Source organism: Strix uralensis, chromosome 8 (genome assembly GCF_047716275.1).
Source record: "Strix uralensis isolate ZFMK-TIS-50842 chromosome 8, bStrUra1, whole genome shotgun sequence".
Classification (NCBI taxonomy): Eukaryota; Metazoa; Chordata; class Aves; order Strigiformes; family Strigidae; genus Strix; species Strix uralensis.
The window spans coordinates 16,599,460-16,625,647 of record NC_133979.1 but is presented as its reverse complement, the minus strand read 5'-3'; the positions used below and the strand labels follow the sequence as shown (position 1 = coordinate 16,625,647).

Genomic DNA, 26,188 nt, shown 5'->3' with positions numbered 1-26,188 from the left:
CTTAGTCTCTATCATCTGAGAAGCTAAACCTCTGCATAAGCCTATCGTATAACACATAACATTTGATGAATCTGACATTTATCCTTTAAAATCTTTCAGTGCTGCTCCTCCACTGCACCCGCTCTGCAATAGTCATCACTAAAATTAATGACATGTATGATGCTTCTGGCATACCCTGCACTAAACAAGTATGATTTACTTGGTGTTCACTAGTTATTTTGTAGCATACACAATCCATTTGTAGCATGCACGGTCCATTAGTTCACTTTCTTCACAAGTTGTAGTCAATATTGTATGACTTTCCTTTTTGATATCTTGGAGATTTCTGGGATTTCTGTGTGGATGCTTCAAAAAAATCCAAAATCATAGGGATGTTGATTGGGAAAGACCTCTGAAAGTCATCTGATCCAAACTCATTGTTGGTAACACCAGACCAAGCCACCGTTCGTTTATTTTCTGGAGTCCCTGTATTTGCCATTTTGACATATACTCTCTGTATGAGGCCAAGACCTAGATTCTTCTTTTGCTTATCAATTTGGCTATGAGACCATGCTCAGAAAAAGTGTTTATTCCAGCATGATTTGAAACATTTAGTTCTTTTAAGGAACTGAAAAGTTGATCTGCAGGACTGCCAGGTCACCCTAGCCAAGGGCATGAGGCCTTATTAGGATGCCATTAGGAAGCAGACTCAAACCCTAGTAACAGTATAGATACACGTTACATTTTGATATATTGGAGAAAAAAAAATTAGACCTCCTTTTGCAAATTAAATTTCATAGGATAGAAAGAGGGTAGAAACTTAGAGCTGTGCACTAAGACAGAATGCAGTTTCCATCCTCTGCCATGCACAGCTGGCTCACAGGGCAGAATGGGCAGGAGAGCAAAGGAACAAAAAATTTGTACATGTCGCAGTTGTCAGAGTTGGTTATGTGACTAGTGCAATTAGGAGGGCTAGAACCGAAAGAAAATTTATAAACATAATTTGCTGATTCTTATGGGAAAATTTTTCAGAAGATTATTCCCATGGCTCAAATAAATTTAAGTAAAACCAAACAAATAGATTTTTTTTTTGAAATATCAAAAATCCTAAACAGGAGTAACTGTTGTTTATTCAAGAAGCTTGTATGATGTTATTTTTTAAAATTCTGAATCATGCATACGGCCTTGTCCACAAATGCTAATGCTAAAGAAATCTTTTCAAAGAGATGTAGTTTTCAATGTCAAATGAAACAATACAAGCACACATTAAAGTTAAGCAAAAATACAATAGACATCACTACAAGAGGGGGCAGACTAGGACAGATAGTCTATTTTCTTCACTGCTCTATTGCTGTAAGTCCAAGTTAAAAACAAAGTAATGATCAGAATTAAAATATGTACATCTTTTATAACAGATTCTATGCTATAGGATCTATACTATAGATTCAGTATTATAATATGAAGAGCTGATACTAGAATTACTATTATGAACATTTTTACTGAATGCTGCTTTCTAGTAAAAAGTATGTAGCATGTACTAAGAGGCTTCATACTGCGTTCTAGTAGTAAACTGTACCCATATAATTTGTAACAGTCTACAGCTCCTCGTGTTATAAGAACGTCACAAAGGACCAAAAAGCTCTAAGAGAAGTAAAGAACACTTGCAGGTCTTAAACTAAGGAGATACCATGCATACAGTTTAAATCCTGCACAGTGTCTGCATATAGTAGCATTTTTTCCTTCTTTTAGCAACAGGTTTCTAGCCAGTTTAGCTATTATGGCTTCTAACCTTATTTTCCACTAGGTGGAGGTAAAATTCTCTCTTACTGTCAAAATTAACTATCTCCAGGAACACCTCAAATACAGCTTTAAAAGGAACACTTTCATCATCTGAGCCATCACTTATTGTCCATTTTCATTAATTGCACCTTACCCATTTCAGTGAAACTAACCAGAGTGCAATTTTCATTTCCACACATGTGCTTACAGGATTATGTAGGAAGACAAGTGATTTATGATTTCTTTAGAAATTACCTCGTTTGTATATTTGCCACATTATGTTTTAGGTTTTAGCAATAAAAGCTGTACTGTTAAAAGCTAATTAAGAAGATAACCTTTCGGGCTGTTCCTGTAAATGGTAGATAAATTTTACACTGATATCAATTTCAGTTATATCCAAATATATAACCACAAATCAGGTCAGAAGAAAAATCTAACTAGAGATGTGAAAAAACATTTAAAAATATTTGGTGTTTAAGATAAAATAATATATTTCAATTCAAATAATTACATGTTTTAGCTTATAACTATGGCCACACATAAAAATATGTTTTTCTTGCTCATAAGCCAAGAGAAGTGCTTGATATCTTGTGACGCTCAGATGGCAGATTTTTTTTCTACAAAGCAAGAGATCAGTCAGTCTCTATTGATATCTATGATTAAAAACCCAAGTGATCTGCTAAAATCATATTCTCACCAGATTCACTGATTTGACAAAGATTTTAAAAAGGATAAAAATATTTTCTTTCAGTTGTTTAACTATTTCTAAATTCAAACATTTTGCACCCTATAATTATGTTGTAATGCTCTATTTCCCCTGATCCCAACTCCTTTTAATCCAAGATAAAAACATCTCCTCAAACCCATACCTGTTTCAGCATTCCTTGCTGCACTGCCTGCTACTCAGAGAGTGGTACTGTAACCACTACTGTAATAGCTGTATTTTTTAATAGTTTCTAATTTTTGTCATTCATAAAAAATCTTTCCTTTTAATTCCCTGGCATTAATAACATTGAAGCTTCAGAATGTTTAAAGCATTCCAAAACTATTACTTTAAAGCCCAGTAGCCCGGTTATCATAACACTTACCTATACTAGCCATAGAAAGATCAACTTCATCCTTTTTACCTGAAATATAACAACACGATGTTATCAGTAATTTTTCTTCCTAACGAAGTAACTATAAATATACAGTTCTTTCCTTGATAGGTCAATATTTAAAATATCTATATACATTTAAAAATAAACTGTGAAGAAGAAAAACAATAATTTCTACTCAGTTCAAATTTAATACAAGAAATGAGTGAAGCCTTTTAAAATAGGCCTGTATCTTAAGGAGATGTTAGCATAGTTTGAAACTACGGAGATTTATTTTGAGCAGGTGGTCTACATAAGAGAGAAGCCATATGAAATCTGTCATCTTGTGGTGCACACTGCACTTTCCATGGTTGAAAACTTCACTGACTGCTACCTGCCTGGGGCAATTACCATGTAAATCGTGTCATGCGAAGAGGAGATAAATGGGCAAGGCTCCCTAACATCGAACAGTAGCAAAACTGGCAGGTGTGCAGGCAGGAGCAGAGGTTAGTCCCCTCAGACAGTGGGGAGGTGGGCAGGCTTGCTCTGGGTGGCAGGGTGCTGCAGGAGCTGGGCTTTCTTCAGCTCCTGAGAGAGGGTCTGCAAACCTCACAGTGAGGTCGGACAGGAAGAGATTGGCACTGATGTGCAGAATATTCTCTGAAGCACAACAGCTATTACTCAGCTGGAAGGGCAAAGGTGATTAAATGGTGAAAGCAACTTCTGGAAGGTGGCTGTCATGGCAATAAAAACCAAACCCATGAAACAAAACCTGAGCAAGAGTACATTCCCACCTTTTCTGAGAATGTGCATGGATCACTGGAAAAAAGTATTTATATATATATATATATATATAGCAAAGGCTCGTTAGCCTTACACTTCATTAACTGTACACTTTATAAATGACACGTGAGATGGTATCTCAGCACATCTCAGAAAAAACGCAACAAAATGCACTGCAAAATTAAATTGTGAGACTTTGATATATTTTTAAGCTCTATTATTGTACCTTTACAGTGTGATCCTGAGCACCTGAACTCCTGCTTCTGAGGACACCTCTCTCTGCCTGATGCTCTCTTCCTGGGCTGTTAGCTTTTGTGAATCTCCCCACTTAATATATATTAAGCCTCCCAGTTTCCCATTCAATATTGTTATTATGACACCACAAACTATTAAATCTAAACTACCAAGACAAAGCGTAAGTATTGCAATGTAGCTTGGTTATGTTCCATACATTGGTTACAAAACCATAATCAGTAATTCTAGATCTCTCGGTTATATAAAATAGCATATTCTAATTTATCTCATGCTTACTTAAATTTACGGACCCACAATAATTAAGACAGCTGTCGTGTGAGACCAGACTGCTGCTTGTTTCATTGCTGCTGTACCTTACATACCAAGCTGTGTTCGTTTTCCTTTTGAGGACTCCTTAGCTTTGTTTTCACCTTTCTGTTTCTTTGCTGAGGTTTTTGGCCCTTTCGAGGAGGTCTTGCCGGATATGAGACTTTCTGGCATTTTTTCAGATTTCTTTAGAGAAAGATAAAGATCATCGATCAACTTTAAACAGACAATGGAATGCACCATGTATGAGTGAAAATTTGGTCCATGACTTTATATAATTTATTGTTATAGTTATATTTTCCAATGCAGCTGACGGAATGTTCCATAATTTTAAATCATAAACTGTATTTTGATATGATAAGTAATAGAGCAAAATACTTCTTCTGCCCAGTGTGATTAAGTATGGAAACTTTTGATTATCCAAAACAGAGAAAGGTTAAATTAGGATAGGGGTTTCCCTTACAGAAAGCTAAGGACCTGAGCTATAGTGGGAAGAGTGCAGGTGAAAATTCTCCAGTTGTAAACATTTGTTCCAATGTCCTTAAGTGTAAATCATTAGTCGGCTGCACAAAGCATTTCTGTGCTTTTCTATTTCCAGTTCATTCTTCAGTGTAGCTCTGTGGAGGACAAACTTGGAAAGAAGTTGTATGCATAATTACATGTAGCAACCACACAGCTGGAGACAATACTGTATAGAAGGCTATTCTTGTTTCATTTACTCTCCTTCTTCCCAATACCTAGAATAAGTATGAGAACAGCTGTGTAGAAAAGGCTCAGTTCCATGGCAAAGAAGGAAATGCAATAGTCAGCCCACTCTACAGACCAGACAACACACCGCCACAAAATACACTGCCAGCACCATCCTGTGGAAGGTTCACACATAGCAGCCGATAGGACAAAATCGGGATGGTCCAAATTCTGTCAGAAGTACTGAAAATTGTTTGATATTATTAAACAGCTAGATGCATTCAACTGGGATAAGGACAATGGGACCCTTAGTTTGTTTGTATCCTCCCTCTTCCATGTTCCCACCTTTTTTTAAGACTGTAAACTGACTGGGAGAGAAACCATTTCTTAAATGTCTGCAAAGCACCTACAGTATTTGGATGTTGTTACAATTTTAACACTAACAAGAGGAAAGCAGATGCACTTACAGGACAGAAAGAGATGGCACCTTCAAGAACCGTGTCATGACATAACTATTTCTGATGAACTCTTACAGGAGCTACAGCCTGTCTGCCTGCACATGTGAACAGTGCATTTACTGTCAAGATGCTGAAGGTGAAAATGTGAGTTTATAAAATAAATGTTATATCTTGAGACTTGCCCAATGAAAGGCCTAAAATAGTGTGAGTGTTAAAACAAACACACCGTGCCTGTGCATTTGCAATTTCAGTGGTCATCCTGGCTTTGGGATGGTCTTTCATTACGAGACTGAGAAACAGTGTTTTTTTGTTTCGTAACAGAGTTCTCAAATACTCCAGAAGCAAGAAATATAATTTTAGCTGCCAATCTAAATATTCGTTTGGAGATGGCCACTGATGGCAAGATAGAGGTTCTGGATTATAGCCTGGTGGTACAGCCTGGGTTTGGGATCTATGTTAACTTCCCGTGAATTCAAGGTAAATTTTGCTGATTACTTTAATGGGAGCAGAGTCTGACACTCGTGTTACATTTATATATTTTACTTTTTCACTCCAATCAAAATAGAAAAATATACTCAATAAATCCTCAGGCTCTCTTTATCATACCGGATATTGCAGACCACAGGTGACAAGCTGCATCCATGGGATGTTAGCGCGTTTCTCTGTTGTTTGATCACCGTGGCAAATACAGCCCCCTTCATTAACCCATCTGAAGAACTGTAGTAATTTGATCTTCTACATTTTCCAAAAAGCAATGATAATACCAATGCAAAACAGATTAATGTTTGAGAATTCTGAAATTTTGCCTTGCAAGGGATGATGGTTTTGGAAGATTATAAAAAGCCCACAAGTCATGTATAATGAATGTAAGGAGAAAGTTAGGAGGTTTTTCTGTCCTCATTCTCAGAGTCTTTTTGTCAAATACAGGACTACAAACATTGACAATATATTTATGTCTAACTTTTGATATATTTTCCCAGTTATAATCTTTTAAAGGAGCCTCTACACTGAAAAATATGTTTAATTTATAGTTCTGAAACACTTAGGGCTATGTAACTTAGAGTGCATGTCAATTCAGATGGTTAAAAGAGACTAATTTTCCCTTATTTAAAAAAAAAAAAAGGCACACAGCTATTTCTTATCCATCTCCTTGTATATTTTACATTAAAAAATTGTGACCCATTTTATAAATGGATTCTGTGACAACTGTAATTTGAAACCAATCTTGATGCCTCTTGATAAAAGAGACAGCCCTCCAGAGTAGAGGCCAGCTGGTTTAGACATTAGTTAAGAGACAATACGAACCATCTCATATACATTACGGTCATGTTGTCTTACTTCACCATTTCCTAATTATACACTGAAATGAAGGCAATTTGGAAATTTTGAGTTCTACTGAGTAACCTAAACCCTAAGTCACATGAATAGAGGAAACACTGAGAGGACTGAGATAAGTCACATGCCTATGTTTAGTACAAAAACTTGCAAGTAAAAACATCCCTTTTCCTTCTGACTGACTTCAAGTATGTTATACCTATAAAAACAGTTAAAACTTTTGAAAATTGTCTCGCAATAATGCAGTTCCTCCTTCTTTAGTGAAAGAATCAGGTGTAGAGGTACACACAGCGCTACACAGATAAGGGTAGTGCTGGTGAAGGCAGTGTTGGTGACTGGGTGTATGTACATGTTAATACAAGAAGTATCCCTGTTTAAGGGTTGCAAATGAATGCAGCAAGCAACAGGACTGTTCACGGTTCTGTGATGCATAGAACCTCACCAGCTGGAAAGCAGATAGAAAAGTACAAAGTAATTATCTCCTTTTACAATATCCCTAATACCATATTGCATCTGCCCGTTCGTCATCCTGTGGGAATATGACTGTCAGTGGTTAGGAAACACATAAGGCCCCCAAAGAAAGCAAAAGCTAAAAACTTCTGTGGAAGCATAATCAAGCCCAAAGCTATTTACAAAGTATGTATGCAAAGTTGTTTTTTCACACAGGATTATGCTACTAACCCCCAGGTACTCCCTGCAGGAAATCAACACTGAGAACTTTAAAACAGGTACTGCAGAGCAATCTTTTGCAGCCCACCTCTTCCAAAAAAGAAAGAAAGGAACAAAAATCCTAATGGTTCTTAATGTGTAAGATAACAGCTAGTATTTTCAGAAGTTACCTCTTACTTCAGGGTTTTTTTTCACTCCCTAATTTTTTACACAAAGTACCAAATCCTCTCAAGAAAACCGTGGAAAAATTGGTGTCTGTATTAGAGGACTGTCTGACAATCCGACAAAAAAGATAATTTCTTTAATCTGTGGTTAGTTCTTAGCCTCTTAGGGATATTTCTACATTGCTTATTTAGAAAGGACTCCTAATACACATATTTGTCCAGAAACATGCATTTGCATAAATGCTTATATAAATTCATGATGCTGTGATTGAGAAGAGAGGTTGGAAACAACACTTAAATTAACATAATTTGAAAAATTTAAAAGTGCAAAACCTACAAAAAAGAATAGCTCTTCAAATTCAATTGTCATAAACATTGCCATATATTTTAATTTTTAAAAGTAGGTAATATTAAAATTTCATTAAATATGTTCAGTTTAATTTTGCAGCAATTTTAAAGTGGAACAGAGTGTTACATTATTTCATTGGTAAAGCCCAAGTAAATATTTGACAACTTTATTTGACATTTTGTAGCCTAGTTTATTTATAGATGGCTGTAATATTTTGAACATTAGGCGCAAGAGAAAAAATAAGATCAGAGTGTTCTCCTAATCATTTAATGTACGGAAACATTTACAGTTATAAAACAAATCCGTGAAGTTGCTAGGTACTGCAAAAGGGAAAAGTTAATTAGCTATCAGTACTACTGTGAATCGAGGACACAGTGATTCATTTGTTGCTTAATTGAATGATTTAAGGTCAAGCCTGTGTGCATTACTAATTTAGGACTCTAATTTACTACAATTTAGAATGACAGAAGAATTGAGTGCACTTCCATTTAACAAAATCACAAGGAAATTATCAAAAATGTGCTACTTGCTTTTTTGTTGTGTTACTATCAAGGTAAAAATCACATTTGTCTGTAAACATTTAGGAACTTGCTAAAAACAGCATCTTCAGAATGACCCAATCTCTCCAGAAATTCATATACAAAGTTCACTTTAATTAAATTTATTCTACTTTGCTCTATACAAAGAACGAATAACACAAACACTTAAAGTTTGTATAATTAATAATGCTTGTGCGTATTTGGATGCACCTTCTTTGTATAAGCTGCAGGGAGTAAAGCTGCATTTTTGGCAACTGCCAAATCATTTCAGGATATGAATAGTTCTGTTTGGATGTACCTGATTTCACATGTACAACTTCTCATGAAACTAGGCCTACTGATAGAAACCAATAGAGAGGTAGTTACAGGCTCTGGGATGGTAAGTACAATACATGTAAAATTAGGTAAGAAAGGCATGGAGAACAAAATGGCAAATTTCATTAAAACATTGGATAATATTGTGTTCTGTTTCTCTCTTCCATTCAAAGAGGAACAGAATAAATTGAAAAAAGGTAAAAAGAAGAGGGTAACATGGATGATCGAAGATACGGAACATGTTTTGTACCGGGAATAAACAAGGACTCTTTTTAGCCTGGGAAAGACAGGACTGAAGAGGATGTGACAGAAGTCAGTAAAGTCATGAGAGGCCTGGAGAAAGTGACCAGGGAATGATTATTCATGGTCTTTCGTAATACAAGATCTAGCTGGCATCACATGAGCTTACCAAGGGACAGACTGAAAACAAACGGAGTACAGAAGTATTTCATTGCACAAGAGGTAGTTGAATTATGGAGCATAGTGCCTGTGGACAGGATAGCTGCCAAAAGCGCACAATCTCAAAAAGTAACAGGGCAAATTGACAGATGAAAAATTGAGGGCTACTGAAAATAATTATACTACCTCTGGCTATAGAAATGAAGCCATAAATCCAAGAAAAAAGGGTGCAAAGAGTGGAAGTATGGCTTTATTATAATCTTGCCCAGGCCCTTACTGGCCCAGGCAGAACTTCTGGTGTGAGCCAGTACAGCTGGTCTGTGTTATTAAAATGTATTAACAATTTGGCCCGTACTTCAGTAGTCAGTAAGTATGATATTTAAGTGGTCATAACTCGATCCTGTCAGGAAGCAAACAGTAGCATATGTTGCCTTGTTAGGACTTTTGAACGAGAAATGTTATATTGTAAAGATTTACACTAGATAAGACTTCATCTATTTATTTTTTTTACCAAAGGTAAGAAAAATAATCATCTCATCTTTGTAATGTGAGAGCTAGGCTGTTGGAACAAAATCCCGTGCAGAGACTGGGACGGGGGGAGGAATTTGCAGGTCCTGTGCAGAAGCACCGGGGTCCTGCCAGCACCGGGGTCCCGCCGGCGAGGCTGAGGCAGCTTCGCTCCCGTTGCGGGGCAGATTTGCAGCCGCCCGGGTCCGCTCGCCAGCACTCTCCAGCCTGGGGCACAGCCGCCCGCCGCGGCCCGCCGGGCGCCCCTCCTGGGGGCCGGGGCGGGCGCTGAGCCCGCTGGCAGGTGACGCGGTGGAAGAGGCGGCTGAGGCGGTCTCGGTCGCAGGGAGCGGGCCGCGGGCTCCGCGCCGCAGCCTGGGCCCGGCTCAACCGTTATTCCCGGTGGCGGCTGCCCGTGCTCCCACCCCTGCCATTGTCACCCGGCTCCCCTGGCGCAGTGGGGCTGCTCCCTCGCGTCGCCGGGCCTACCTGCGCGGCACCCCGAGCCCGCCGCGTCCCTGGCGCCGCGCCGTTGTCAGGGCAACGGGGCGGGCCAGGATTGACGCTTCCGACAGGCAATGGGCTCTCTGCTTCTCAAACCCGCCCCCGCGAGGGGAAGCCGCTATTGGGGGGGGTCCTCGCGGGAACGCGCCTTTCAGATACAAACTACATGTCCCGGCATGCTGTGCGCGGGGGGCTCGCCGCCGCCCGCGGCCTGCGGGAGCAGAGCACGATGGGGTCTGTAGGCGGCAGCCAAGGCAAGGCAAGCCAAGGCAAAGCAAGGCAAGGCAAGCCAAGGCAAGGCAAGCCAAGGCAAGCCAAGGCAAAGCAAGCCAAGGCAAGCCCCCCCCGGCAGCCAACCTCCCCCAGCCCCTCGCCCCATCACCTCCTTGCCATCAGCTGCCCAGCAGTGCTGGGCACATCTCCAGCTGGGAAAGAGGTTTTGGTGATTTGCTGCGATTTGGTAATGTGAAGATCTGTATGCCACATCTGTTATGTTTTTGATGCATAAAAATAATTTAGTTTGCTTTGCTGCAATGTAAAACACAGGAGCCCTGGCGTATCTTTCTGTCTGTGTTTGGGATGGCCAGTGCTGGGCCTTGGTGGCTCTCCAAGGCCCATCCACTCTCCTCATGGCAGGCAGGAGGGGCCCTTGCTGCCTTCCATTCCACTCCCTACAGCCAGGAGGTTCCCTCTCTTAAAGTGCCTTCTACTCTCCTTGGGTTTGCCTTGTCATTATTTTACGTTCCCTTTTCATACCAGTGCTCACATGGTACTTGCAGCACGAATTAGGCAGCTGGTGACTGGGCACATTTGCCGGCTTTACCCCGGCACTACCGCCTGTCAGGCAGCACCACCAAAACGATCATTTCCCCAGTGCAGTGAAACTGGCCAAGACCCGGGCCAGGAGAGCGTTTCTCTGAAGTCCAGCTAATAACTTTAATAGCTTAATTGCATGTAAGTGGAATGACTTAAGCACGTCAGTCCTTCTCAGTTCACTGCACCGCAGGCTGCCCTTCATGACTACAATTGTGTGACCAGGAGGGGTTTTTATTACAGATGGGACACAGCTAATTATAACATAAGCGTTACTTTTTTTTCCTCCTGATGCAGAGGCCTAAGCCAATAAACCTGCAGACGGCATGACCATCCTACAGAAAGCCCATATAGCCTAGAGAGCCGCCAGCCCCGCGCGGCAGGCGGGAGATGCGAAGCAGAAGGTGACAGACGCCGCGTGTGCCTCTGTCCCCAGGGCAGCCCCGGGGCTGGGGCGGGCCGGCGGAGGCCGGCGGGGGGGCCGGCCCTGCCCCCCGCGGAGCGGCGCCGGCCGGGAGGGCGCGGGAGCGGGAGCGGACGGGGGCGGGAGCGGGCTCCGGTCGCCGCGCTCCCACGGCCGCCCCCGCGGCGCCAGCAGCCCCCGTCCCCGCAGCCGGCGTGGGCAGGAGCCCGGGGAGCAGCGGGAGCTTCGCGGCAGGGACACGACCCCGCCGGCAGGTACGCCGGGGGCTTGTCTTGAAAAGCACGAAGCGGTGCCGGGGGAGCGGGGGTGTGTGGGGGGGTGCGCGCACCCGGCCTCCAGCTTTTGGCTTTGGGATGCCGCGGTACATCAGCGCCCAGGCGGGCCCCGCCGAGCCCGGGAGGGGCCGGGGGCTGCCGCGCTCCGCCGGGACCGGGAATGCGGCCGGTGCCCTGCTGGGGGGAGGAGAGACCGGCGGCGGCCCCTGCGCGACCTGAAAGGCTGTGCAAGGCCTGAGGGCTGCCGGAGTGTGTGTAACCGCTTGTCACGGCTCGGAGGAGAGGCTGGAGCGGGCAGCGGCCGCGGGGAGGGGAGGGGAGGGGAGGGGAGGGGAGGGGAGGGGAGGGGAGGGGAGGGGAGGGGGCTGCCCGCCTGCACCGCAGCGGCGGAGCCGGGCGCGGGGCCCACGCTGCCGCTGCGCGGGGTAGTGAGAAAACAGTTCCTGTGGGTTTGTCCGGAGCATCTTCTCGAGCCGATACTGTGAGGTCAGGAGCTATATATATTATTATTTTTTTTAAATCAAGCACGTACATTGACAGGAATATGGCAGCATCAGAGTAGAGCTTAACTTAGAAATGATTGATCAGTTGTAAGAAAGATGAGTGGAAACTGTGGCATACTGTATCCCGCAGGACAATGGAGACCTGATAAAACAGGAGCTGATTTTTTTTTTAAGCCGATTTATGGGTCTATTCTCAGTGTTAAACTGCTGACTCAAAAGTTTTCTTGCCCTCTCTGACAGATGGGGAAATTGAAGGTCTTGAATCATATCTGAAAACAGACTTGTGTTCTGATGTGTGCAATGGCCGCTTGATGAGAGTGGATGTGATCTATGCATTTTTAAAAATTAATCTTGGTGATGATTTTTTTGTTTGAGTTATATAAGAAACTTCTCTTATGTAAATTAAAAATAATTTGTCTAATATGGCACATCTTTAAATTTATTCACAACCTAGGCTATCTACTCAGTTCTTAATGTCAACAATCTTTTATCTGAAATAAATATTCCTGGATACCTCTGAAGTACTTTATAAAACATTTATAAAATATTTGGGAGTCAATGAAGTTAGTAACAGATTAACATCTAAACATTTTGAATACTATAGAGAGTAATGTCTCAAACTGTGTTTATAAGGTTCTCTTCTAATCTTTCTCCTCATACTCGTTTGAAATGTGAGCCTCTTTGGCTAATCATGATGCTTGAATACAATTACCTTTTGGTCTTTCTGTCTGGTTCGTGATCACCATTGGTTAGCATTCAGTCTTTTATGGCTGTGGAAATAGACATAATCTTGCTAAATGACAAGTTAATGCGCTCAGGTAATTTATCTGAATTGCAATTTGGTATGCTGGGTCACCATTTCCAAGAGCAAATGATAATACTGATGTCTAAGAAAAATGCTGTCTGTCTTGAAAATGCCATTTTTTTCAAGGACTGGACAGCAGGTTGACAGCAGGGGAAATACTAGCTACAGAGGTAGGTAAGTTTTCCAGAAGGGTAAATGCTCATGAGAGGCTTTTGGTACTCTTCTGGACAGAGAAGGAAATGAGTCAGGATGTCTTGTATATATGATGTTGCTGGCAAGTGAGAGAGGAAGAAGTTTACAGCAAGTGACTCCATAATTCCAAAGGGACAGAAATTCCACTATTAAATAAATGTCCTGAGAGCCTATCTGCAAATTTAAGAGCTTGCCCAGAGTTTTCTTTGGGTTCTGCAGAACATGTGCAATATTATGAGCAAGGTCTTAAATTCAGTGTAATGTCAAGTGCCTTTCACAGAAGATAAACGTCTTTGGAGTCCAGGTTGTCAGTGCAGACTGATCTGATGCTACTGTATTAATGCTTGCATGTTTTCCAACTGACATGCACTTCTTTTCATTTCAGAAATGGAAAATCCTGATGTGGCTGTGAGCAGCTGCACTGCTCATGATGATGAAAATCTTTGCATCTACAAACGGCACCTGTCAGTATCACAGGATGGGCTTTTGGAAGACCAGCTTAGAAGGAAATTAAAATTCTTCTTCATGAACCCATGTGAGAAATTCTGGGCCCGGGGCAGGAAACCTTGGAAACTTGGGATTCAGCTACTCAAAATAGCAATGGTTACTATTCAGGTGAGTAACTAGGGAAGCAAGGACTCTTCTTAGCCCATGGGATTTCAGGTAAGGAGTGCAGGTGACAAATGCTATTCTTGGTGTGGTGCAGAGAGAGGGAGAGGATAGACTGCAAAACTATCTTAGTTGCCTATATGTAGCTTAGATCTCAGATGGCATAATTTTCTTCTAAAACTATTAACCAAAAGATAGCTTTCCTAAAAGAGGAGATGAAAGGAACCATGTTTAAGGGCTCTACTTGTCTTTTTTCTTTCCTTTTTTTTTTATTTCCCCAAAGGATGGCATCCTTACATGTTGGTTTCCCCCAGTAGCTTCTTCACTCTGAGTGTGTTTGTGTTCAAGGGAAGGAACAGTTGCTTGGGTTTCAATATGACAGTGATAAGAACTGAAATTGGTAGCTTTTTCATGATGTTTGCTTATACCTTGCATATGGTATACAAACTCTTGTACTGGAAAAAACAGAAATTTTGCCCCACTCTTCCTCTCGCCCAGCCTTGCACCATAGAATTCATATAAGACATTTATCCGCTGCCTAAAATGCAACTGTTTGTCTCAGAATTCTGTGGTTAAGGAGGAAGAAGGTCTTTCATGAAATCTTTCTGACGCCTCAGATGATGATCCTTCAGAGTTGCCCACGTGTGATTTACATTTACGGTGGTGTCAGTGCTACGACAATACAAGTATGCAGAAGACCGTTTTCCACGGTTGCATGAATGATGGGACAAACTGCAGGAATAACAATTACTTTGGTATACATCTGGCAGTATGTTTGTATCCCTTACTTACCGCTTCAGTTTGAAATGTATCATCATCCTGTGATTGTCATCTGTCCCATTTTGCAATTAAAGTTTGATGGTGGAAGAACCTAAATAAGAAAGAAATTGATGATGATTTAGCCTTTTCAGAGAAAATCTGCCGGTAGGTAATTCAGTCTTAGCACTGTTGATTTGCTGGTGTATTCCTGTGTGCCTAGCACACTGAGCATTTTAGTATCTCTGTAACTGACTTATTCTTATCAAAACCTACATATCCAGTTTACATTGTGGCCATAAAACTAATCAGTAGGCTACTGATTCAGGCTTATCTCTGATGAGTTTCTTCACATACTCCTGACACTAGATTTGAAACAATAGTCACTAAAGAGAATTGCGAGCTCCCACAAACAATACATCACATTCTCCTAGAAATCCTTTCCAGCCTGGATAGTAGCTAGCAGGGTTTTATGCTAACTTTTCATGAACAATTGCAATATATTTTTCAACAGCTTCAGAGGTTACCCTGTTACAAGCACAGTTTTGATCAGTTATTCTCAAAGTACCTTTCACCCAAACCTGAGGGAGGGACGTTTGTTTTTCTGAGTTGTCCTCAATTTGCCTTTTCTGTACTGGAGTAAGGACTCCAAAGTGGGGTCTGGTTAAGTCCTGTCCTGCCTTTTTGGCTGAGGTACACTGATATTCCCCAAGGCAAGTCATATTAATGTCAGGCTAAACTAACAAAGCACGTGTAACAGTATATGGGTAGCTTGAATTTGAGATGGTATCCTTTTCTTTGTAAAAATGCGAATCCTTGGCCAAGATGCTGGTAAACATGTTAAAGGAACATTCTTGAAACGCTTTTTTTCCTAAAGTCAAACTTTCTTTTCACCAGCTGTGTAATGGAGTAGCTTGCATATAAGTGCTGTGTCTACCAGTGTGAGGAAAGAGTGGCTGTTTGTAGGACAGGATTCATATGTTAATCCGGAAGCCAACTTTGTCTTTGTCTTTTTCAGCTGGTGGTTTTTGGATTGAGCAATCAGATGGTGGTTGCCTTCAAAGAAGAGAACACTGTTGCATTCAAACATCTCTTCTTGAAAGGATACATGGACAGAATGGATGACACCTATGCTGTATACACACAAACAGATGTCTATGACCAGATATTCTTTGCAATAAACCAGGTAAGGACTATCGCTGCAATGTATACAATACATATGGTCTTTACCTGGGTACCTTTTCTTCTTCCACCTTCGCTGACAGTGTCTGAAATTGAACTTCTGTGCCAGTTGCTTAACACTAGAATGTTGACTCGTTCAGGTTTTCTGTCAGTACCAGAGCGTAGTACTTGGGGTGAGATCATTAAAGCTAATCATTATACTAATTCTGCACTAAATGCAGGCCTTGGATTTGAGCCAGAGTGCTTTACAAATGACAAATTAGGCTTTCTAGTAAGAACTGTAAAGAGAAAAAAATAATAAGCAAAAAGGTATTTAGATTCAAATCCTGCACTTAACTGTTTTTGTCAAATACCTTAAAGTATTTGAGGACTCAGCTGTAGTGTGGTGTAGGTTTCCGAGTTCTTTAGGTGACCTTTTAAATACAAAAGATGGGTTATGGCACAGATCCAAGTACTTCTGGTTTTTTTTTTTTCCAAGACTAACAGTTTTGGTGCCATCTAAGTTGGTTTGTCTGTTTGTTCTGAACTTTAGTACTTACAGCTGCCCAACATTTCTGTTGGAAACCATGCTTATGAGAGGAGGGGAGCAGAAGAGACAGCTCTGGCTGTGTGTCAGCAGTTCTACAAGCGAGGAACCATCTGTCCTGGAAATGACACCTTTGATATAGACCCCGAGATTGTGACTGGTAATGAACCTAATCTATTGTATCAGTTCTTTGGGAAGAAAGACCCTACGTTTATGATGAATTCTTATAAACATCCAGTATTGTATAGTCCTATCAAATGGTCTATATTGAACTTACTACCAGCCAAAACTGGCAAGAAAACTACTGTGTAACCACCTCCAAGGTAACAGTCCTTTATGTCTACTGCCACAAACAAGCGATGAGCCGTTAGCACTGATTACCATCTAATACAAGTATTTCGGGCTAATTTCAGGAGCCTTCCTTATGAATTCAAGGTGAATAACTTGGCTGGTTCAGGGAAGCCAATGTATTTGTCAGCTAACTTAAGTGTGCTATCTTGCTGGGTGTAGTCAACAGCTCTTTCCAGGCTCAGGAGTGGGAAAGGCAGATTACAGTTAAAGAGTGTGATAACCCACGAGATATTGTTGTGAGTACTTATCCATTGCAGACTGCTTGTACATTGAGCCAATGACGCCGTTAGACAACACAACTGTGGGAAAGCACAATTTGAATTTCACTCTGGATTTCCACAGGTGAGGAGGAATCAGCACCTCCTGTATTGGGGTATTTGTGCATTTTCCCTGTGAAAAACTAATACAAAGCTGTATTCCAGACTGGTGACGGTGCAGCTCATGTTCAATCTGAAGGCAATCAACCTCCAGACCGTTCGTCACCACGAGCTCCCTGACTGTTATGATTTCACTCTGACGGTACGTGGAAGCCTGCTGCATGTCTTTCTGTTCAAAACGAGGAATGGTTCTTGATGGTTTGCCATGCACAGTCAGTGCAGATGTTTTCTGAAGAGTGTTGGGTACCACTGACTGGTCCCCAGCGGTGTCTGGATTACTCTGTCATGGTTTAGTGTACCCTGTAAGTAACCACCACTTGTGACTGTGGGAGGTTAAGCTTTGAGTGCTTGTGATGTGGTCCTGAAGCACTTGCTTGGTTTACAGCCTCTTGTGCCCTAATCCATCTGAAGTATAACAAAGCATAAACCTCTTCTCTTTAGAGAGATGCTCCTCGGAAAGGTTGTTTTCAGATCATAGAGGAATGAGGCTGTAGTTTAAAAGAATTTCACCTAGTATCTAGTTGATCAAGCAATTTGTGGCAAATACATGGTTCACCAGATCTGTCTTTCACTTTGACAACATTTATTTGAATAAACTGGAATTACCTTAAGCTTAAACAAGCTTAAACTTCCCCCCTAGGAGAATTATTCTGAATTATTATGCAAGCTTAGCAATACAGTGTGTTACATATGTAATAGGTAAAAAGACATGCACTTTTGTTTTTTTTGTTAATACAGATAGTGTTTGATAATAAAGCACATAGTGGAAGAATTAAAATAAGGCTAGACAATGACATAGCGATCAGAGAATGTAAAGACTGGCACGTTTCTGGATCAAGTAAGTGACATAAATGCATTCAAATGTTCATGCTAATCTTTTGCCACACTAGCACAATGTTTGTTATCCTTTTTCTAAATCTTGATTTTCTAAGGAATTGTTGTTCTTCAACCTCTGATCTGAAATCCCAGGAACCCAGGCACACCATTACTTTCCTTAGCAGTTCTCAAATGTTGCACCACTGATACTGTCAAACCAAAATTTTTCCACATCTCACTCTGCAACCTTCTAGCTTTGGCTACTGAACTTAAGCTGCTCATTGCTTAAGGTGGGGCTGTGAACTGTTCTTCCAGCACCAGGCAACAGAAGGATACATGATAGTGGTGGAAAGTTGAAACTGATTCACTCTTATTTCAGGACTTAGCACCAGGAAAGATAAGGAAGTGCTGTTGCTAAGGCTTGCTAGAGTGGAATGGCTAGAAGCACTTCTTACTGCCGCTTAAATGTTTGGCGTGTATTTGGGTGTAACTGAGATGCACGGTATGGTTAAATAATCTATCTTAAATAGTTACTCAAAGAGCACCCTTTGTTGGCAGCTATTGGGTTTGGTCAAAACGTTGTCTGAGATCTTTTTTGATTAGAGAAAATAATCTCTTTGAAAGTCAGAATTCCACTTATTTTTTAATTTTTTACTGAAGTAAGTAATAGGATGAATCAGGTCTATTTTTCTACTTTTCTACTCTCCCCCTTTGCTATGCCTACGTTAGGAAATGAAGAGCTGGTTGTGAAAAAAGAGAAGGTTTTTTTTAAAGAACCAGATTGGAATTAATTTGGGGGAATTTAATAAAATGCATCAGAGTACAAAACACACCACTATGCAAACACATTTCACTAAACACTCTTTATCAACTAGCTTTGTTAGCTGCCACGTTATAAATGCACACCAGATGGCAGGCACACTACCTCTAAGAGAGTGCTAGTGCAGCAGTACAGGAAGGTTTTCATACCAGGCTTCTGTAATAATCCACATTTGATATATATGTAGATTGCCACTACAGTTTTCAAAATCATCTCCTGGAGTACCCTGTGTTATTTTCTGAAAGCCAATGAAAAATACAAAGATAATGATTGCAATTGGACAATAACAAGTTGTTGCTGTTCTGGACTACTCTGCAAAACCAACTTAAATGGCAACAGTAGATGTGTTAGTGACTTTGGTATAAGCAAGAAGTAGGTGGGCTTTTTCTGACTAGTGCAGTTTGTGAAGTCAACTAGAAGGTCAGTATCTCATTTGGAGAATTGCTGCACCTTCTTGCAAATTTAGCATTAATTTGTTTCAATTTTTTTCTCAAACAATCACTCTTTTAGCATTAAAAATCTAATCCTTATACTGTCTCATCTAGTTTCAGCTGTGTGATAAATATAAAAACCAAAAAGAGGTCTAGTGGTAGATTTTGTGCAAAATTTGGCCTTAGTTAATCAAGAATGTGAATTTTAGTAACGTGAGAGATGGAGAACTCATGTTTAGCTCAATGTTTATCTTGTCTAGCTGATGGGACAGAAAACCCATCTGATAGTCAAACACTGGTCTGGAAGAGAAGATACGGCCATGCCAGTGCTTGTAAAATGGACAAATCCCACCTCTCATTCTGCAGAGCTGTAAGAAGCACTTATGCTCTGGTATATTTTTGATGTGGTATCAACCTTCCTAAATTAACTGAAGTGGTATCTGTAGTGCAGATGCACTTCTGTCTCTCATGAAAGTATGTCAGATAAACTTATGTGGGAAAAATGCTAAGATTTTTCTTAATTCAGTTGTATAAACATAGTTAGCATCAAAACTTGATTCTTACTTCAATAATCAAGATGGTCAACAAGATGAAATGCATCTGGTTATAAACATGTATATTTTTATTCTTCTAGTACAGAAGAACACTCACTACATGATGATCTTTGATGCTTTTGTTATATTGACTTGTCTGGCCTCATTGATCCTTTGCACACGATCAGTCGTTAAAGGAATTCGGCTCCAAAGGGTGGGTATAACTCTTTCCTTGGAAATTCTTCATGTCTTGTGTAACTCTGATTAACTTTTTTCTTTCCTCCTCTCCCCTAGGAATTTGTAAGCTTCTTCCTATATTATTACAAGAAAGAAGTATCTTTCAGCGATCAAATGGAATTTGTCAACGGATGGTACATCCTTATTATGGTTAGCGATGTCTTAACTATTGTTGGATCAACTCTAAAGATGGAGATACAAGCCAAAGTAAGCTTTTTACACTGTCAGGTGGAAGCAAAACTGATTGTTTCTGTCCCAGCTAGGTTAAATCTCTCGTAGGACTTCAGGCTGGCTATACTAGGTTCTGGGTGGCATGAAATTTTAAAACTCTGTCTTCTCCTCTGGAATTATAACTGAGATGTGGTTTCCAGTTGTGAGATTTAAAAACTACAAATATCACTAGATATTATAGTTCTAATTATCTTTGCTCCTTTGTGACTCCAAGGAATAAAATGAGCTTCATCTCTGAAAGTTTAAGACTGTGGCTTCCTCTCTTCTCCATTTAGGACCACTTATATTTGTTTATTTGATTGATTTTTAAAAACTTAGCATTTAACTTTCTGTTCCCTGTTTAACAAGTGTTTAACTAGCAAAGACTCTCTCCTTAGACATAATTTTGCTGCTTTCCCAGCTTCTGGTTTCCAGCATGTACATAACAGTCAGCCACAACCAGGTTCTCGGCCTTCAATTTCTAAAATAAATTTGCTATAGAAAAAAAATCTTTTTAAAACGTATTATGTGCAGCTAGAATTAGGGAGGAAAAATTACTACAATATGCTATCTTGAAACACTCTAATATTCACGTAATGTTGTTCACCAGATCTGTAGCAGACTTTGAAGTGTGACATTGCAACACAACAGACTTTGGACGGTAGTGATGAAAGGATGGGTCTGAAATCCATCTGATGACAGCTCCACTATCATAAATGCCCTGTACAAATTGCCCTATCTTACCTTAGGAACTATTAACTTAGTTCTTAGGAGTAGAAAGAAGCTATGAGGAAGCTGGCTAAGATAAGAGATAATTCCATCCTGCTTTGGGAAGAGCGAAGACGAGAACAAGGTTGGAGTAAGATCTTGCATTTGGGATTCATGTATCCTATATATATATATATAAAAAAAAGTACATCTGCTTATATATGTTTCTTTTCTAAGAGAGTCTTCCACTAAAACTGTTCCTTACAGGTACATTTCACTTCATTTTGCAAGCCTTGTGGACCACAATAACAAGATCTTACTCCATGTTACTGTGTGAAAGTTAGTGGCTGAATAACAAGTTCACATTACAGTAGCCTAAATTTGTTTTTTGTCAAGCTGTAAATTAATTATGCTAATATAAAAGATTAGCCAACTCTTAGAGGAACGAAAATAGTGAAAACCTCTTATTCAAGTAATCTGTCACGGTCTCAATTTCAGAGTAGAGCTGCAATTCAGGGAATAAGGTATATGCTAACTTGGTGGAAAACAGGCCAGTATGTATAGGTGGAAAAAAACCAGTGAAGTGCCAATAAAATATAAATGAAGTTCTGGTTAGAATTAATTAGAAGCTAATTAGTCTTCTCCTTGATAACTTTGTACACCTCACAGTTCCCAGCTACCTAACAAGATCCTCCTTAGTATTTATCTGAGCTCTGCTGGCAAGTCATGCTATTTTTTAAAAACTGCTTTGCCTATGTACGGGAAGAACCTTCTTTGCTCTGCAGTTCTAAAGCCATGTCTACCCTGTCCGCTGGGACCCAGTGGAGAGATTCCCAAGCTGTTCCGGAGAATCTGTGGATGCAGATTCCAGAAGCAGTTGCCACAGGTCTGGAGGCAGTGTAAAAATGTTTGCAGTGCCACTGTACAGGTCTTAGTGAGCCAGGTATAGAGGGGGTGTCTCTGCACCTGCAGTGCAGCTGCAAATGAAAACGGCCTTGCAAATGAAGCTTGTCAGAATCTATTTTACAAACAGCCATATGTAAAGGCATATGAAATGAGTTACACTTGAAAGTGCCCTTGCTCTTAGGTGGGACTTCTACTCTCTAATGTGTATTGCCCCAAACTAATTTTTCATGGGAGAGATTGCAAAGGAAAACAATGCTTCTTAACAGATCTTTGTAGTAATGAGAGTTGCAATTTAGAATCTGTCAGTTGTTACAATACTTGATTATTTTTTTTTTTTCCTTTTTTTTTTTAGAGTCTGACAAGTTATGATGTCTGTAGCATACTCCTGGGAACATCCACTATGCTTGTGTGGCTTGGAGTCATTCGCTACCTAGGTTTCTTTCAGAAGTATAATGTAAGAATCTCCCGGGATCTTCGTGCTGTTGGTATTTATTCTGTTTGTTGCTATAAGAGGACTGGAAGAAATGCCTGGTTGAATTCTAACTGTTTGCATTGCTTTGTGCAGCTTCTCATCCTCACACTGCGAGCAGCATTACCCAGCGTAATGAGGTTCTGCTGTTGTGCTGCTATGATCTACCTGGGCTATTGTTTCTGTGGATGGATTGTACTGGGACCATACCATGTGAAGGTAATATACTTAACATGAAAATAGACAACTTGAATAACAGAATTGATACCAAACAAATGAGAGATTACTACTGTTGTCTTCTAAGTTTTCATGTCAAGGCTTCCCCTTAATATAAAAATAGTGCATCTTCAACATGATGCTGCTCTGTTTGAGGAGTCTGACTTCCATGACTCAGTCAGACCTTCCTTAAGTTATGAAAGCTCTGAGTCAGAAGTGGAAGCTGTCGTGACTCCCAATCACATGCTGGTATTTTCAGAAATAATTTTCATCTTGCAGAACACCGGTGTCAGACTAAAGCTTTGGAGAATTTATCCTTATCCCTTTTAAAAGTGAAATTGGCTTATGTGAATTGAATGTGTATGTGTACAGGAGGTGGCAAACTTTGCTCATTCCTCAAATGTTTTACTGTTTGCACCTTGTCATATCCCGGGTGTACAAAGAGATCCGATGCAGCCAGTCATCAGCTGTGTATCTTCTTCGTATTATGTACAGTCTTTGGATCTAAATACAGTGGCGATGGATGTCCTTGTCTTCTTCCCTCCTCTCTAGTTTCGCTCTCTGAACATGGTTTCCGAATGCCTTTTTTCATTGATCAATGGAGATGACATGTTTGCCACCTTTGCAAAAATGCAGCAGAAAAGTTACTTGGTTTGGTTATTCAGTAGGATCTACCTCTATTCCTTCATCAGTCTGTTCATCTATATGGTACTGAGTCTCTTCATTGCACTTATTACAGATACGTATGAAACTGTCAAGGTAAGCATGGACTCTTACTCTTCATTTGGAATAAAAATGCAAGATTGGTGCTATCAAGACTCTTTATCTCCCTCAATATTTTGGCTTGCAGTGCATGCCAATTTAAGGAATAAATACAATGGCTACTTTTGAGCATGTAAAGTGATGACTAGAGGTTTTTAATCCCTCCCTACTTCAGTTTTCTTACAAGCCTATCTGATTTCCTACTCCAATGGAAGCTAAATAGCTACTAAAAAGCAGTAATTTCATATTTGGTTCTGTGGATCTTCTAATTTCAGACTTAAGCAGTATCTGAAAAGTGGTCTGGGGAGGATTTGGGTTATCATATGTTTTAGCCTTGTTAAGGGTTTAACTAAATATCAATTTTTAGCACTACCAGCAAGATGGCTTTCCGGAGACAGAACTTCAGAGATTTATATCACAGTGCAAAGACTTACCAAACTCTGGCATGTACAGGTTAGAGGAGGAGAGTTCTGCATCTCTCTTCTGTTGTTGTAACGGTATGTACCTATATTAAAATTATGCATTAACGTATATGCAAAAGCAACACACCACAAAATGTCCCTGGTATAATGTTTATGAAGAGTACTTAAATTTTTGGTGGTGGAGGAGAAAAAAAACCCACAAAAATCCCAAACTATTTCTAAGCTCTAGAATGGAGTATTTTGGTGAAATGTCTGCAGCCAACAAACTCCTTAGGAGAGGCAAGGTAACTTTTAAATTAAGAAACATATGAAAAATAGTACAGAAAGTTAGATAATGTATACAGTAACTTGGGAACCCCATATGTGTAATGTGCAAGCATTAATGTTTCCTGTACTCACTGCAACAGGTAGGACACATTCAGTGTTGTCTTACCCACTTTTTAATGATACCTCGTGCAGTAAGGTGTCCTAACTTAAATGGTAGCAGGCCTGAAACGGAGAAAATCAGCTTGCTGAGTTTTAAGACAGCATGCAGTTTAGGATACTATCACAGCACTTGGAAAAGCATTGCCTAACTTCCACTATGGAGCACTTAATGCTTCAGTTATTTGAAGTTTTGCTTCTTCAGGAATACTGATTGCAGGTTACGTGGTTTATATTTAACCTGGCTGGCAGCAACTCTGAGTCTTGCTTGCTGAAGGGTCCCCTGGTGGGGGAGCCTTAAAATACTTGCAGCTTGATTAAAAAGATCAAAGGCATTTGCAGCTGCTTCGTATAGGGCTTTTCTGGTGTGCTATATTGTTATATGCTAGATAGGATATATTTATGATTTATGAGGGGGAGGAGATGGGGACGTATTTCGGAGCAGGGAGACAACAGAGCCTGCCGTGAGCCAGTCCAGAGCAGAAAGCTGCTGTTCTGACCGCGTGCCTTACTGGAGATGAAAGTGTGGGATGAAGCAGAGCAGGGCATCTTGCTGCTGGGTAAAGGGCACGGACACGTTAATATTTCCTTTTCTGCACACACCTCTCAGTTTAACCAGGCTAGAAACCCAACATGAGGCAGGACAGGGTGGGGATGTAATACTTTTCCCACCGACTGTGAGGCAGGGATCAGGACTCTAGGAGAGCATTTGAAAAGGAAAACTTGGTTACTCTCAAGCAACTTGTTCTTCAGGAGAATTGGGCAGCCAGCAGCACCCTGGACTCGAAGGGAACTGTAGGCATTTAAGTGCCTTGTTTCAGAGCTTTGTTTCCTAAATGGATTACCTATTCTTTCATGATTTTATCCTGGTGCCAAACGTCTTGATCCACAGGCATGCCTCATACCATGCATGTTAGTGTTACAAAATGTTTTTTTATCTGGAAATAGTGTGTTTCTTTCTCTAGAAGCTAGGCCAGGGGATGACTTTGCAGTTGGCTGTAAATACGGGACATTGCTCCATTAGCCTTCTGGTTTTACTTTGAAACAAATGATCTGTAGGAATAAATAAGTATCTTGAGCAAGATGTTACATTATCAGTTCTATGGCTTCTGCTCCTTAACAGTCATATGGTCCCACAGGACACACAAGGCTTCTCTTAATTCTTTCTCATGTTCAAAGTATTTTATGGTGATTCATAGCAGTTCCTTATCAGCATATGTCAAATGAGTAATTAAATAGTTCAGATGCATTTTTAAGGCTCCTTGTACAATGAAACTATTATTTTGATGCATGCACCTAACAACTTTTTCCCCCTCTCCTGTACAGGTTGTAGTGAACATATTTAATGGATTGTGGAAGTGTATCATGGAGATTTTAAAGCAACGCACATTGCAAGAACTGGACAGTGGAGCTGGTGGAAAACCTTACACCTAGAGCCTGAATTTGCTTTTCTTGAAAAACAGTGTAAACCTGTGGCAGAAGCTTATGATAAACTTACAGTCTTTCTGAGTAGGCACTGTCATTGCTAGTTCAGGGGTTTTGGGGGTTTGTTTTTTTATTAGCTTTGTTCTATTTGTTTCCTCAGTTAAATTGTGCTAGAATGCAAAGGGCATTAAAAAGCTGTCTGTGTTCAGAGACTTGGCTAGATTATGCGAGTAGACTAGAAATGCAGTAACTTTCAACTATAAGTAAAAATAGTGCTGGACAACTGCAACTTTGAACACCAACCTAGCCCTCAGTATTGCAGGCATTATTTAGCTATGGCTGACCCGTCACTGAATGAACGAAAGCTTGCTCTAGAGCCCTCAGCATGTGTTGTTTATCTGCACTCATAGTAAAAATAAACTGAAGCTATGAAATTTGGTGTAATTTGTTTCTGGACACATTACAGTGAATTGATGCACAAGCCATTCAAATATGGCTGAGAGCATAAACTAAGTATTTCTATAAAGATAAGTATCACTTGATGTACGTGTCAGCCTCTCCTCAGAGAGGCCAGGGACATGCCAGGCCAGAACTGAAGTTTAAGGGGTGAGTTGAGAAGAGAAATGTAGATGTTCTCCTATATCCAGCACTGAGTAGGATCAGTTACAGTCTTCGGCTTCGCAGTGTGCTGACCTTGTGTTTTTAAAGGAAAAGTCAGACAAAAGCACTTTCAAAATACCCATTTTTTTATTTGAAATCTTTCTCTGATACACAAGTCTGTAAACCTGAAGTCTGAACTGAGTCAAATACACAGAAGATATGTCTCTGAGAGTCATACCTCTCCATGCTTTAGAAACTGGGTGTTTCCTACCAACCTAATAACCTGGTACTGT

General features: G+C 40.4%; 2 protein-coding genes across 4 annotated transcripts in view; one reads left to right on the top strand and one right to left on the bottom strand.

The window, feature by feature from the left end:
- Positions 1–10,178, bottom strand: part of DNAI3 (dynein axonemal intermediate chain 3) — a 28,850-nt gene extending 18,672 nt beyond the window's left edge. The window contains exons 1-3 of the mRNA XM_074876421.1: positions 10,090–10,178; positions 4,235–4,364; positions 2,847–2,885 (exon numbers count right to left, since the gene is read on the bottom strand). Coding sequence (XP_074732522.1) covers positions 2,847–2,885; positions 4,235–4,352 — 157 coding nt within the window. The 5' untranslated portion in view covers positions 4,353–4,364; positions 10,090–10,178. The remainder of the gene's footprint in view (positions 1–2,846; positions 2,886–4,234; positions 4,365–10,089) is intronic.
- A 1,288-nt stretch (positions 10,179–11,466) lies between these two features.
- MCOLN3 (mucolipin TRP cation channel 3) lies at positions 11,467–25,729 on the top strand. 3 transcript variants are annotated; one of them, XM_074876419.1, is made up of 14 exons: positions 11,467–11,595; positions 13,502–13,731; positions 15,500–15,667; positions 16,196–16,349; positions 16,798–16,882; positions 16,963–17,059; positions 17,656–17,755; positions 19,619–19,731; positions 19,812–19,961; positions 21,931–22,032; positions 22,144–22,266; positions 22,816–23,022; positions 23,393–23,522; positions 25,197–25,729. In XM_074876419.1, exons 2-14 carry the CDS (start codon positions 13,504–13,506, stop codon positions 25,214–25,216), a joined length of 1,677 nt encoding a protein of 558 aa, XP_074732520.1. In that variant the 5' UTR covers positions 11,467–11,595; positions 13,502–13,503; the 3' UTR covers positions 25,217–25,729. The 3 variants fall into 3 exon arrangements, 2 of the variants coding, with proteins under 2 accessions (XP_074732520.1, XP_074732521.1); XM_074876420.1 differs by lacking the exon at positions 11,467–11,595 and adding an exon at positions 12,081–12,102; XR_012629854.1 differs by lacking the exon at positions 25,197–25,729 and having other exon boundaries at positions 21,931–22,063; positions 23,393–23,521.
- The last annotated feature ends 459 nt before the right edge of the window (positions 25,730–26,188 follow it).

Bases quoted from the DNA above. Each gene is read 5' to 3' on its own strand.
- MCOLN3 (XM_074876419.1), top strand. From the start codon at position 13,504: ATGGAAAATCCTGATGTGGCTGTGAGCAGCTGCACTGCTCATGATGAT. The intron at 17,060-17,655 runs GTACGTGGAAGC...TTGTTAATACAG, and splicing joins GTTATGATTTCACTCTGACG to ATAGTGTTTGATAATAAAGC. The intron at 19,732-19,811 runs GTGGGTATAACT...CCTCTCCCCTAG, and splicing joins AAGGAATTCGGCTCCAAAGG to GAATTTGTAAGCTTCTTCCT.